At 48.6% G+C, this 14,081-nt stretch overlaps 1 protein-coding gene across 1 annotated transcript; it reads right to left on the reverse strand.

Annotated features, from left to right (window-relative positions):
- Positions 1-2,482: 2,482 nt before the first annotated feature.
- TNFSF4 (TNF superfamily member 4) lies at positions 2,483-9,490 on the reverse strand. The gene is made up of 3 exons (XM_030455493.1): positions 9,092-9,490; positions 4,328-4,370; positions 2,483-2,906 (listed from the first exon to the last, which is right to left on the reverse strand). Exons 1-3 carry the CDS (start codon positions 9,287-9,289, stop codon positions 2,539-2,541), a joined length of 609 nt encoding a protein of 202 aa, XP_030311353.1. The 5' UTR covers positions 9,290-9,490; the 3' UTR covers positions 2,483-2,538.
- Between the last annotated feature and the right edge of the window lie 4,591 nt (positions 9,491-14,081).

The following is a 14,081-nucleotide window of genomic DNA, read 5'->3' on the forward strand; positions in this document are numbered from 1 at the left end:
TCAGGGCATCTCCCTCCCTCCTTCTCCCTCCCTCCCTTCTCCCTCCCTCCCTTCTCCCTCCCTCCCTTCTCCCTCCCTCCTTCTCCCTCCCTCCCTTCTCCCTCCCTCCCTTCTCCCTCCCTCCCAAAGGCACCAGGGGGTCCATGGGGGTCTTGGGTGCTGCCTGGGGAAGGGATGGAAGGATGGTGTGGGCAGAAAGTCTGGATTCTCTGCAGGCACCTGCCTCTCCAGCACTGCTGATTTGGGGCACTGCTCTGCCATGAGGAGATTAATTGGGTTAATTGGGATTAATTGGGGCTGGAGAAGTTAATGCAGCCCCGAGCAGGGCTGGAGATCCCTTAGTGGTGAAGCTGCTGTCTGAGCTGGAGGGTAACACTTTGTGCTAGGAAAGGAGATGTTTTTGGAAGGGATGGAGTTTAAATTAAATGTTTCCTGCTGTTGGCTCTTGTCCCCACGTAAAGAGGATTCCCCATCCTGCCCTGGTAGTTTCTTCCCAGCTGGTGAGCAAGAGGTGATGGATGTGATGGGTGTAGTGAGGACATCTCCTTCCCCAGGGATGACCATGCCTCTTCCATCAGCTTGGTGACCCATTCCCAAGTGGAGAAGTAGGGAAGAGAAAGGAAGGAATGGTCTGTGAATGATGCAATAGCACCTGTGAAACACAGGAGAGAGCAGCAGTGGAGATTGCTTTAAACCTGTGGAGGAGGCACTTTGGGTTGTCTGCAGAAACTCTCCAGCCCAGCCCCAGTAATTCAATGTATTTGGCTGTAATCAGCTCTGGGGAGTGAACTAAAACCTCAGTGCCCTGACCTGGCTGGACAGAGCTGTAAAATGTGACTTCAGCACCATCTACAAGCTCCTAAACAACCCTAATAACAAAAAAAAAAGACAAAAAACAAACCAATGTTTCTCATAGCAAAGGTTACAAAGGAAAAGTTTTATTGGCTTTTAGGAAGGGAACCACATTGTCACTTCAGGGGACACAGCAATACCCACCTTGGGGGTGCAGCTGCCTTTGGTCAGCCTGGGGGACAGAGAGAAAAGTCTCAAACACCCCTTGCAGCAGGGCAAGGAGCATCCCATGTGTGCAGGCCAGTTCTGGGAGGAGAAAAGGCTCCTTCTTGGCACTGCATGAATAACTCCTTCAGCCATGGAGGTTCCCTGGGGGCTGGGGCTTGGCCCTATGTAGGGAAGCTCAGAAAACCTGCTGAGAAGAGCATGAAGCCTGTGGAAAAGCTCCCCAAGGCCTGGAAGATTTCCTGAGCTGGCTTTGGCAGCTGAGCCTGCAGGAGGGATTCAGTCTGGGAGGAGGATTGTGCAGCAGGAACACTCCAGGGCATTGGGAGCATCTGCAAAGAGGAGCTTAGTGCTGGCAACCCAAAGCCTGAACCCTTCCCCGTGGTTCTAAGAAATCTGAAGTCATGTTCTTAAGCTTGTGGTATAAATACATAAATACTTCTAACAAAACCCTTCGGAGTGCACAGCCAGCAGGGAGATGCTGAAGCTCTTTGGGAGCCAGACCATTGACTTGGCCTTGAAATCTGTCCTACTACAACCAAACATGCAGGAGCAGTGTCCTCAGCAGCTCCTGGCTGTCACAAGAAGAGGGATGTGAAGCCCAGGGTCACCCAGGGCAGGAGCCAGGCAGGGGATGTGTTGGTGAAGCTGTGGTGTGACAAGGCTCTCAGGAACCATCTGAGTCCTCCCAGAGGACCTGCAGACCTGCAGGCTTCACCTGATCCACTAGAGAGAACCCACCAAATAAATCTAGAGTCTTCATGGGGTTTTTTTCCAAATTTTTATGTGCCTGGAGCATGTTTGGGTTTTCCTTCAACTGAACATCTCCAGGAGCTGGAGTCATAGTGTCAACGTCCCATCAGGAGCCTGCAGAGAGCTGGAGCAATCAGTGGGCCTCCCCCCTTCAAACTTGCTTGGAAAAATCTTCTCTTTGCTGCAGGATCTGTGTTTCTGCTGCCCAGGGCAGCTCTGTCAGCTCATTTCCAAACACCACCCTTCCTTTTGGGGTCTTTACCTCTCAGAGAGCATTTTCTGCATCACTGCAGAGGAAGTCCCTTGCTATCTCTTTCCCTGTCTCCTGCCTTGCCAGACAAAAGGGTGTTGAGCAGATTTCTTCTGCTTCTCCAGATGGCTCTGAGACACTTGAGGGATCTTCCTGATTCACCACTTTGATTTTAGCAAATCTACAGCGTGTTTGTACTATAGGGAGTAACCAGAGAAACCCCTGGTTTCCTTGGCTATGAGCTAAGCTTGGGTGACTCTCTTTTAGCTTTCATCTTTTGTTCTCCTCAGGGGCTCCACACATCCCTTTCCTCAGGGTTAGAAAGATCCAAAGCAGCTGCACAGAGCTCCAGAGAGTCCAACAGAGCAGGCACTGTATCAAGCCCATTTGCACTGGGATTTTTCTGCCCTCCAGCTGAGGGTTCCCACAGCCCTAAGGATGGAAGCCAGAGCAGTCTGCTTGTACAAGTCCACGGATGGGTAGGAAAGGGCTCTAATTTACAAGGCAAATTCCAAATGTCATCTTCTACAGTGAACCAGTGGACTCAGCAACACCAGGCTGAAGGACAGATCCTCAATGATGGCGTTGAAGCTGGTCCACAGGGTGAGGTTGTCTTGGTCAAACAAGTAGAGAACTGTGGTTAGATTTACTGCTTTGTCACTGTTCTGGACAGTTTGCTCCCAGAGGGCCCTGCAGTTCTTGTTGTCTGCCTTGCACAGTGTCAGGTTCAACAATCCTTCTTCTTCCAGGTCAGAGAAAATGATGTTGTTGCACTTCAAGGACACCAGGTAGAGACCATCACAGGTGATGAGGATGGACCCATTTCTGATCTGAACAGAGCCTACTTCAGCAGTCAGGTTCACAGCTACTCCTTTAGTGCTTTTACCTGGAAGGGTAATGATGATAAATGGGTTTTTGGTTTGTTCTTTTTTTTTTTTTTTTTTGGAAATGGGTTGTGGTGGAAAAATATAGGAAAGGAAGAAAATGAAATAGAAAGGGAATAGGGAGCACTGGAGTTGGAGTAGCATCCACTGCAGACAAGTAGAAATTTCCAAGTTACCACTCCTGAGCAAAAGCTGTGCCTTTTGGACCAAAAATCCCCTTTATATTAATTATTCCTCCAGATTTCTGTTTCTTTATTGGAGGTCTGAACATACAGAAGTCAATAAAATGTCTCTGTGAGTTTAGGAAGCACAGGTTTTTAAGAAGAACAGCAATAAAACAGTAAAAAGTGTTTCCAGAGCTGGAAGGAAGAGGGAAAAGTGCTTTCTCTGGAAATGTTGGTAACATCACCCCTTGGTTTTAGCTTTGGCTTGAACAACTTTACCAGAAAACAGGATACAAGAGCAACACAGAGCCAGAAATGATAGAAGTTAATACAGAACAGAGCCAGGAGAAATTAAACCAGCAATTTATGAGATGTTTCCCCTTGGAACAAGCAGTAAATTTCCCTGTTTGGGGAACAAAACCCTCCTGGGTTTTCAGCACACCACCCCTGGGAGCAGTGGAACCCTCTGGGCTGAGGCCACATTTCTGAGGCTTTTTTCCTAAGTTTCACCCGAGTTTCTCTTGAGTTGGACTCATTGCTACCTTAAAATCTTAACTGAGAGTAAAGTGGCCAACCAAATTTTTAATTTCAAGAAGACTGAGGTGCCTCAGCAGATAAAACACCCAAGGCACACAGAGCACTTCTGTTTCTACTCCCTCCCTCTTCCCCAGGGAACCATTTACATGGGAAACCATTTACATCTTTCAGAAACCAGGACATCACTGACTTCTTCCAGAAACGCCCCAAGAGCATGCTGCAGCTCCCCAGTGAATGAGCAAACCCACTTTTCTCCTTCTCATGCAGAGTGAATGTTGGGTTTAACAGCTAGGCAAGGAACAGCAGAAATCCACACAGATTTTCCCCAGAAAACCATTTCGTTTGGCTTTGGCCCCTTGCAGCACTGGCTCAGGTCCTCACCCTGGCACCTTCCTTCAGGAGAAGAATCCATCCCATTGCTGGGACACGAAGTGCAGAACAAATCCTGGCATTTTAGGGACCGAGGGATCCAGGGGAGCCCTCCCGGGGGTCCGGGGGATCCCGGAGGAGCCCTCGGGGGGCACCAGGTTGCTGGAGGGGGCTGGTGGGTGGTGTGTTTGCATCCTCGGGAAGAGCAAAGCTGCCTCTGGCTACCGGGGGAGCTTTCTGGTGGCCCCGGGAGCCCCCGCAAGGAGGGGTGCAAGGAGCCGGGAGCCTTTCCGAGGTGCGGGGCAGAGCCGCGGGTGCTGCGCGGAGAGCGGAGGGGCCGGGAGCCAACCCACCTGTGTAGCGGATGTGGGTCCAGGGCACTTTGTCGCTCCGAGGCTGGAAAAAAAAAGAATAAAAATAATTTTTTTAAAAAAGGTAAATCCTCATTAAGGCTCCGGGCGGGCGCTGCCGTCGCTATCGCTTTCGTTTCACCACCGGGGCAGGGGCTGTGCCGACAGAAGATCCCTGGCAGCCTCATTCGGCACCGCTGTGGTTAGCTGGTTATGTTCTTTATTTGCTTTTATATCGTTTTTATAAAATATGATTTTCTTTTGGTTCCCAGCCAGCCTGACTTCCAGCTTGGCACTGAGCTGGTTGGGAAAGCATCCTGGGGATGTAATGGGGTGAATGAGGGTGGGGAATGAATCCCGGGAATGTAATGGGGTGAATGGATCCAAAACAGTCAGGAAGGATCTGGGGGTGCATGAGCTCCCCCATCCTGCCTTGCAGGGTCTCTGGTTGCAGGGCTGAGACCCAGAGGTGCCCCCCCTGATTCCTCCTCCCATCACCAAAGGCTGCTCTGGCTTTCTGGCTCAGGCTGTTGCTGGATGTGTCTCTCTAAAGCCTAGGAAGTGCTTTAGGGCACTTTTAAAATGGATTTGCATTTTATAGGTGTAACAGGAAAAGTCAATGCAGCTGCAGGAGCATGTGGCTTGCTGACCAGATACTCCAGACTTCTGTCTTAGCTTTCTTTTTGTCCCTGGAGATATTTAAAAAAAGACTGGATGTGGCACTCAGTGCCATGGTCTAGCAACCGCAACGGTGGTTCAAGGGTTGGACTCGATGATCTCTGAGGTCCCTTCCAACCCAGCCAATTCTATGATTCTAAAATCTGAGCCTTGCATCTTCCAAACCCATCTCTCATCTTAACCACAAGAGGCCCAAATGTCTCTTTACAACCTCAAGTCTCATGGGTTTTGCCTGATTAAAGAGTGAAAGCTTAGGCTGGCAGCTCCGTGCTCTTCCCTTTACCTAGACCATGGGTTTCCTAGGTGTGCTGTGGGAGATGTGTTGGGCTGATTTTCCTGTATTTGGCTACAGGAACAGTGTCCCGTTCACTTGGAGCTCAGGGAAAGCTGGAGCAGAGAGGACAGAGTGAGCCCAGCTCTGCAAACCTGCAGCTGGGCACAGCAAGGAGCAGGGGATGGAGTTTGGGGTTCAGCTGCCCCGTTCAGTTTGTGCCAGGGGGTGAGGTTGGTGCTGCTGGTGGGAAAGCTTTGCCCTGGCACGCCCTGGTGATGCCACAGCTGATGCTCTGCAGCTTGCTCCACTGCCAAGGCTGAATTTGGCTCCCAAACACAAGTTTTAAGAGATGCTGGCTCTGCTGACACCCCCTCCCCTGGCATTGCTGAGCTTACCCATTGCCTTGAGTCTTAAATCTTACTCCTTTTCTAGGGACCTCAGTGCATGAGCCTTTCAGTCTTTGGCTCAGGCAGCTGGGACTTCCAGGTAGTTTCCCAATAAGCACTGGACCTTTGAGGTTAAGCAGCATCCACCACAACCTGACCCATATAGCTGCTGGTGGACAGGGTGTCTCTAACACCAACAGGATGGGTGACAAACCTTGTAGCAGCTGTCAGCCACTGGTGTACATCACCCATTTGACACCTCTCTGGGGGTGGCTGTGCAGCCTCAGAGCACTTTGCAGCTACCTGGTAGTAAATTCATAGAATCATAGAATCCTAGAACTGGCTGGGTTGGAAGGGACCTCAGAGATCATCAAGTCCAACCCTTGATCCACTCCCGCTGCAGTTCCCAGCCCATGGCACTCAGTGCCACATCCAGGCTCTTTGGAAAGATCTCCAGACACGGAGAATCCACTACTTCCCTGGGCAGCCCATTCCAATGCCTGATCACCCTCTCCAGAAAGAAATTCTTTCTCATCTCCAACCTAAACCTCCCCTGGCACAACTTGAGACCCTGCCCTCTTGTCTTGCTGAGAGCTGCCTGGGAAAAGAGCCCAACTCCCCCCTGGCTCCAACCTCCTTTCAGGGAGTTGGAGAGAGTGATGAGGTCTCCCCTGAGCCTCCTCTTCTCCAGCCTCAACACCCCCAACTCCCTCAGCCTCTCCTCATGGGATCTGTGCTCCAGTCCCTTCCCCAGCCCAGTTGCCTCCTTTGGACCTGCTCCAGCACCTCAATCTCCTTCCTGAGCTGAGGGGCCCAGAACTGGACACAGGACTCAAGCTGTGGCCTCCCCAGAGCTGAGCACAGGGGCAGAATCCCTTCCCTGGACCTGCTGGCCACGCTGTTCCTGAGCCAGCCCAGGATGCCATTGGCCTTCTTGGCCACCTGGGCACACTGCTGGCTCATGTTCAAATTCTACTGCTGGGAGAAAATCCTGCAGGGCTGGGAGTGACCAAGTGAGCTCCTCCTTACTGCTCGCTTCAGATTTTCCCTTAGCATTTGCATGAAGATTTCCAAATCATTTTTGCCTGTTCTGGATGCCCAGACATGGGATTTCCTCCTGCCTGGGACTTTGTGTCTAGAGCAGAAGCTTCAGCACAGCCCAAAGCACAAATCTGGTGCTGGCTGAGAGGCTCCTGTGCCTGACTCCCTGTGTTGCAGGTGACTGTGTCCTGGCAGTGGGTTGTACCTTCCCCACACCAGAGGATAAGGTTATGGCCATATCTTCTTTACCTACATTAAACCTTTCACACAATTGCCCCTCCTGCAGCTTTTCCTGCCCTACCTTTATAAAACTCTCCTGTAACAGAGCAACCATTGCTCCCAGTTTGCCACTTGGATGCTGCTCTGTCCCTACTCTAGTGAAGTCTGTGTCCCTAAAGTGCCACAAGAGGCAAGTCAGACCACAAGAGCCAAGTCAGGTTGGTATTTCAGCCTCTGCTGTAGGTATTTTTAGGGTCACTCCATGGTTATCCAGCTGAGCCCTGGAATTCCAGTGCAAGGAAATCCCCCCATGTGCAGCTTGAGAGATGGCTCCTGCATAGCAAGTCCATACAAGACACCATGGTTATCTGCTTGAAATGACAGAAACCAGCCCTGGGCCTGCAGCTGGGAAGTGTTTTAAAACTGCAAAGGTTCTCTGGACTGTCCCAGGGCCTGAGCTTTTCACCTGCTGCACATCCCTGAGCATCCTGATGAGAAGGGGAAGCTCCAGGCATGCACAGTGTCCCCTGCTCACCTGGTTTGTAAGGCTCACAGGCAGCAATTCCAGCCCCTGCCATCTTCCTCTGGAGGAGAAGGATTGAAATGAACAATTTTGGAGAAAAGAGTGGTACTGAGAGGTGAGGAGTGTGACCCAGGAGAGGTTTCTGCATCTGGAGGGGCTCACCCTTCTCCTTTGGCTTCCTCTGCAGCTTCTTTCTCCCAAAGCAGTGGAAGGAGAAGAGCACTGAAATGTTATATCATCTAACTTCTTATTTTTGTTTTGTTTTGTTTTGTTTTTTCAATTATCACAGAAATCTTGAGTGAAATTGCATCTTGAGTTTCTGAGCAATGCTGCTGCAAACAAGATGGCAGCAAAACTCTGTAGGAACCTTAAGAATGAACTATTAAACCAGAAACAAAGGACAATATTTTAACCACTGATGCCCTAAAGTAACACCAAACATAAATATTAATGGCATAGTGACAACTAAAAGAAATAACTGTAAAGTTTTAAAGGGCTAAAGTGACAAAGCCCTTGTGTAGTTACATGCAATGAGCTCAGACGCTCACAGCTACTACTCTGTCAGCAGACTAAAACCATATTATTGCACAACAGTTGATATGGGAACAGATAATACTGGGCTTACCCCATTAGGAGGATCCCATTTCAGTGTTCTGGGGGGCATCATTCTGCAGTTTAATTACTGCTGTGACATTTGGTCAGTGAAATCTGTGCAGAGCACAAGGGTTTTCACTAAGGAGCAGAGAACCCAGAGCACGAGGCCATCCCTCCCTCCTGTGCTTCATCCCATGCCTGCCAGGTGGGCAGAGGATGAACTCGGGTCAGGTGAAGCAAAACAAGCTTTAAAATCATCCCTAGGTCCTGGAGAAGGTGTGGGAGGAGAACTCCCACGTGTGGAAGTGGCACTGAGAGATTGGTGCCAATCCACAACCAACCAACCTGCAAACACAGGGAAGAGGAAAATGGATTCTCTGCCATTTTTTTGGCCACGTATTCTGAGTTTCAGGAATCTCTGTTATTTATGGACACAAAACTCTGTGTCCCTGGCCACACCAGTGATTTACACACACACACACACACACACACACACCCAGAGATGCTGTCCCTCTGCAGCTATGGGTGGCTGCTCCTAAAGCCCAATATATCTGCTGATATATTCCAGGGGTCTTGCTGAGGTCTCACAAACTCTTTTCCTTTCTCACAAATCTCCCTGCATGTTTTTAGAGGTCTGGAGGCATTTAGGAGCAGCTCAGGACCTGATACTTCCACGTGCACTTGTTGGAAGCTTAACATCCACCCTGATGATCCCATTTAATTAAATAGGAATACACTGCAAGCAGGGAAGGGAGCAGGAGGGAGGCAGACCCATGGTACAAGGAGCATCCATGGAATGATGTCCCCTTCCAGCCAGCTTGTCCCCAAACCCTGCACTGGGCAGTGCTGGATGTGATGGTTTGAAGGCAGGGAATGTTAAAAAAAAAAAAAAAAGGAATGACAGACATTACAGAAAGGATTAAAAATGTGTAACTTGAATAGGGATAGGTCTAAATGTTTTTTCTTTTTTTTTTTTTTTAAGGAAAAGAAAAGGAAAAGCCCATGGAGAGCTTTCCAGGGCAGCAGGGAATGGGATGAACAGGAACTCTTACCGGGGATGCTCGCAGGGAGTTTACACCAAGGTAAATCAGGCAGAGAAGCAGCAATATCCACTGGGCAGCTGCAGACACCAAGTGCAGGATGTTCCTGAGCTGTCCTGCCTGCCAGCCCTTCCACTCCTCCTCTGCACCTTCCATCTCCTGATCCACTGGGTCTGGGTTTCTGGGCTCCACACCCGGCTCTTCTTCCATGCTGGGGGAGCTGTGAGCAAAAGCTGGGAAAGGGGCCAGGAGCAGAGCAGGAGCCTGGAGATGAGCAGGGGGAAGATGAGTGAAGTGTCCTTGTCCCAGGGCCAGAGCTGAAGTGCAGACACTGCCTCCAGGAGAGAGTTTGATGGGTTTTATGCACCCAGAGAAGCAGGCGGGGGAACTTTGTGACTAATCTGAATTTCCCCTTCCTTTTCTCTTTTCTTTTCTTTTTTTCTTTTCTTTTCTTTTTTCTTTTCTTTTTTCTTCTCTTTTCTTTTCTTGTCTTGTCTTTCTTTTCTTGTCTTGTCTTCTTTTCTTTTCTTTTCTTTTCTTTTCTTTTCTTTTCTTTTCTTATCTTGTCTTTTCTTGTCTTTTCTTGTCTTTTCTTGTCTTTTGTCTTGTCTTTTGTCTTGTCTTGTCTTTTTTTTCTTTTCTTTTCTTGTCTTGTCTTGCCTTGCCTTGCCTTGCCTTGTCTTGTCTTGTCTTGTCTTTTCTTCTCTTTTCTTTTCTTTTCTTTTCTTTTCTTTTCTTTTCTTTTCTTTTCTTGTCTTGTCTTGTCTTGTCTTGTCTTGTCTTGTCTTGTCTTGTCTTGTCTTATCTTGTCTTGTCTTTTCTTGTCTTTTTTCTTTTCTTTTCTTTTCTTTTCTTTTCTTTTCTTTTCTCTTCTTTTCTCTTCTTTTCTCTTCTTTTCTCTTCTTTTCTCTTCTCTTCTTGTCGTGTGTATGTGAATGTGGGGGCTGATATGTTGCATCCCAGTTCAGTTCTGAGTAAGGCCCTTTGAAATGAGATGTGTTTATGTCTTTCATAGCTTCATCTCTGGCTGCCTTGATAGGTGATGTTTCCAACAACAGCTGAGAGCTGGGTGGACACCCCTTGTCTTCCTGCAGCCTTTTGGCAGTAAAACTCTTATCTTTCTCTTCAGCCTTAGGTGGGGGTTTTACAGGGCTGGCTCCTTCCTAGAATGCTGCTAAAATCTCTTTTCTGTACCTTGGGTTGCTGTTGAGGCTGGGACAGTGTGGAGAAGGAGCTCTGCTTGCTCCCGTGGATCTGCAGCATCCTACCATGTCTAGGTGCTTGCTTAAAAAAGGTCCCTGGAAATGTAAGCTTTATATATATTTATATTTATATATAAATTTCTAAACCCTAACACTAACTGTATGCAGTATTTTAGGCTGAGGAGCATCTACATTTATCCATGGGAGGCCAAAATGAGAGAGTGGCAAATCCCTGATCCTGAGCTGCTCTGTCAAACAGCCTGGGTCCTTCTGCCCTGCTCCCTCCCTCCCTGCTCCCTCCAGGAAAGGGAATTTGTTTCACTGTTTGCTGCTGAGTTTCTGCAAAAAACCACAGGGATGCTGAGCTGAGATGGTCCAAAGTGGGGTGGTCCTGGAGTTGTCACTTTATGGGTATTTTCCTTTGAAGTAGATGTGAGATCCCACCCAACTCCATCCCCTCCCTCCCTGGCTCTTGATCTTTCACTGGCCTTACTCTATAGAAAGAAAGGAAAGAAAGGAAGACAGAAAGGAAGAGAGAAAGGAAGAGAGAAAGGAAGAGAGAAAGGAAGGAAGAGAGAAAGGAAGGAAGGAAGGAAGAAGAGAAAGGAAGAGAGAAAGGAAGAGAGGAAGGAAGAGAGGAAGGAAGAAGAGGAAGAGAGGAAGGAAGAGAGGAAGAGAGGAAGAGAGGAAGGAAGAGAGGAAGGAGAAGAGAGGAAGGAACAGGGAAGAGAGGAAGGAAGAGAGGGAAGGAAGAGAGGAAGGAGAAGGAAGAGAGGAGAGGAAAGAAGAGGAAGAGAGGAAGAGAGGAAGAGAGGAAGAGAGGAAGAGAGGAAGAGAGGAAGGAGGAAGAGAGGAAGAGAGGAAGAGAGGAAGAGAGGAAGGAAGGGAGGAAGAGAGGAAGGAAGGGAGGAAGAGAGGAAGGAAGGAAGAGAGGAAGAGAGGAAGGAAGAGAGGAAGAGAGGAAGAGAGGAAGAGAGGAAGAGAGGAAGAGAGGAAGAGAGGAAGAGAGGAAGAGAGGAAGGAAGAGAGGAAGGGAGGAAGGGAGAAGAGAGGAAGAGAGGAAGAGAGGAAGAGAGGAAGAGAGGAAGGAAGAGAGGAAGGAAGAGAGGAAGAGAGGAAGGAAGAGAGGAAGGAAGAGAGGAAGGAAGAGAGGAAGAGAGGAGGAAGAGAGGAAGGAAGGAAGAGAGGAAGGAAGGAAGAGAGGAAGAGAGGGAAGAGAGGAAGAGAGGAAGAGAGGAAGAGAGGAGAGAGGAAGAGAGGAAGGAGAGGAAGAGAGGAAGAGAGGAAGATTGAGAGGAAAGGAAGAGGAAGAGGAGGGAAGGAAGGAGGGAAGAGAAGGAGGAAGAGAGGAAGAAGGAAGAGACGAACAAGGAAGAGAGGAAGAAGGAAGAGAGGATGTAGGAAGAGAGGAAGAAGGAAGAGACGAACAAGGAAGAGAGGAAGAGAGGAAAGAGAGGGAAGAGAGGAGAGAAGGAAGGAAAAGGGAAGGAAGGAAGGAAGGAAGGAAGGCGAAGGAAGGAAGGAAGGAAGGAGGAAGGAAGGAAGGAAGAAGGAAGGAAGGAAGGAAGGAAGGAAGGGAAGGAAGGAAGGAAGGAGGAAGGAAGGAAGGAAGGAAGGAAGGAAGAAGGAAGGAAGGAAGGAAGGAAGGAAGGAAGGAAGGGAAGGAAGGAAGGAAGGAAGGAAGGGAAAGGAAGGAAGGAAGAAGGAAGGAAGGAGGAAGGGAAGGAAAGGAAAGAAGGAAGGAAAAGGAAGGAAAGAGAAAGAAAGGAAGAAAGAAAGAAAGAAGAAAGGAAGAAAGAAAGAAAGAAAGAAAGAAAGAAAGAAAGAAAGAAAGAAAGAAAGAAAGAAAGAAAGAAAGAAAGAAAGAAAGAAAGAAAGAAAGAAAGAAAGAAAGAAAGAAAGAAAGAAAGAAAGAAAGAAAGAAAGAAAGGAAAGGTGTGGGTGGAGGTTGTGCAGAAGTATTTCTGAAATTGCTTTGTCATTTCTGTCCTCACCCAGTGCAAGTGTTGTTGCTCAGCCTGGGTTAACTACGTAGCACTGAGGACCCAAAGCTGCATTTCAAGTCCTGGATGTGGCATTTTGTCTGGAACAGCTCCTCCAGGGCCAGCCCAACCCCATGCATCCCCTGTCTCCAGTCCTTCACTTCTCCTCCTGCCTTCCATATAAAAACCCCAAGTGCAGGTGGATTATTTGGCTTTAACCACCCCCTGCTCTCTCTTTCCAAGAGGAAACCTTCCTGGCATCCCAGCACATCCCAGGCTTGCTGCACACCCCATCCAGTGCCAAAATTTACTGCCTGGGTGAGAACTATTTTGGTCCCTCTTCTGTGGGGACCCTAAAGGTGGAGCTGATGCCATAAAACTCAATGAACCCTCTTACACTTGTCTTGAAACTTCTTCATTGCAGCACTGGATGCAATGAGGGAATTCTCAGTGTGTGCCCCAGGTATTGACTTTTGTTGGTTCTGTCCACTCCAGAAATCAAGTAATCTGTGACTAAACCAGGTTTATTTCTCCAAGTCAAGGGATATCACCTAAAAAGTTTGTGTACTGCTGCACTGTCTCTGAACCCTGTGAATTATCTCACCCTTATTTCACTTCCACATGGTTTTTTTTTTTCCCCTTGTGTCTTACAGCCACTTCTTGGCTCCTGCCTGTGCCAAGGATTTCTGGGAGCAGAGGCACGGATCCAGCTGGTCAGTGAGCAGCAGAGAAGGAAACAGTGGGATTATTCCAAGCAAGGTCCTTCCTAGGAGCAGTGAGCTGAGCTCTGGATGGGCTCCCTGGGGTGCAGCTGGCTCCTCACTGCCCATTTTCCTTGGATGTCACAGTCCTTCAGCCAAAAGAAGCCTTTTTGTTCCCCCACTGGGCACAGCAAAGCCAGGTAAGTCTAGGACCTGCTGATCAGTCCCATTTTTTGGGTGTGATGGGGGATTTTCCACTGCTGATGTTGTCTTTGCCCTTTTTCCAGTGAAGCCCCTGTGGGCTGTGCTTTTTTCTTTGTGGACTTCTTTTACTGTGATGTCAGCTGAGTTCAGCAGGGGCTAAAATGTTCCCTGCAGGAGCTCTGAAAGGTCAGGGAGAGCTCAGTCATAGCAATGTCCCTTCTTTTTCCTGAGTATCTGCTGTAGTCAGAGCCCATCATCCCATCCCATCAGACTGGAAGGGATCAGGGAGAAAATCCAGTGCAACTTGAGCCATTTTTCTGAAGAGAAATAATCAATGGGGGGGGGAAAAAAAAAAACCCTAATTGTGCAGCTGACACTCAGCAATGCATCTGGTCCTGCAGAGCTCAGCCAGGTCCATTCCCTGTCATTCCTGCAGTGTCAGAAACCCCCCGAGGAGGAGCTGAAACCAGTGGTGCTCCAGGCACAGCTCTGGACTTAGAAGTGGTTCCTCTTGCCTATCATCTGGCACTGACCTCCTCTGGCCTCCCCTCCTCAGGAGGTTTTTGGCCAACAAAGATGGTCCCAAAGCCATTCCTCCTGGAAATGAGGTGGTGGTGGAGCTCTGGATTCTTCCTTGCTTGTTTCTTTTTAAGCAAAGAGTTCCCCATCACCTGTGGAACTCCAGAGACTGAATCAAGAGCTGGTGTCAACAACAACATAAAAAAAGCTCCAAGACCAGCATGCTCCAGAGCATCTCCCTCATGGACAACATGAACTGTTTCATTTTCTAGTTTCCTGAGTATTTATTACCTTTTAAATTTATGATATTTACTATTATTTTTAACAGCTGCCAGGTTAAACACTTTGGTAAGTTGTTTCCTTCACTGTTTCTTAAACACTTTCAAAGGAGCTC

Source organism: Calypte anna, chromosome 8 (genome assembly GCF_003957555.1).
Source record: "Calypte anna isolate BGI_N300 chromosome 8, bCalAnn1_v1.p, whole genome shotgun sequence".
Classification (NCBI taxonomy): Eukaryota; Metazoa; Chordata; class Aves; order Apodiformes; family Trochilidae; genus Calypte; species Calypte anna.

What these genes read in the sequence shown, in the direction of transcription:
- TNFSF4 (XM_030455493.1), bottom strand. Translation starts at nt 9,289, where the DNA reads ATGGAAGAAGAGCCGGGTGTGGAGCCCAGAAACCCAGACCCAGTGGAT. An exon ending in ACTCCCTGCGAGCATCCCCG is followed by an intron (nt 4,371 to 9,091) that starts GTAAGAGTTCCT and finishes TTTTTTTTCCAG; the next exon opens with CCTCGGAGCGACAAAGTGCC. An exon ending in GACCCACATCCGCTACACAG is followed by an intron (nt 2,907 to 4,327) that starts GTGGGTTGGCTC and finishes TTACCCTTCCAG; the next exon opens with GTAAAAGCACTAAAGGAGTA.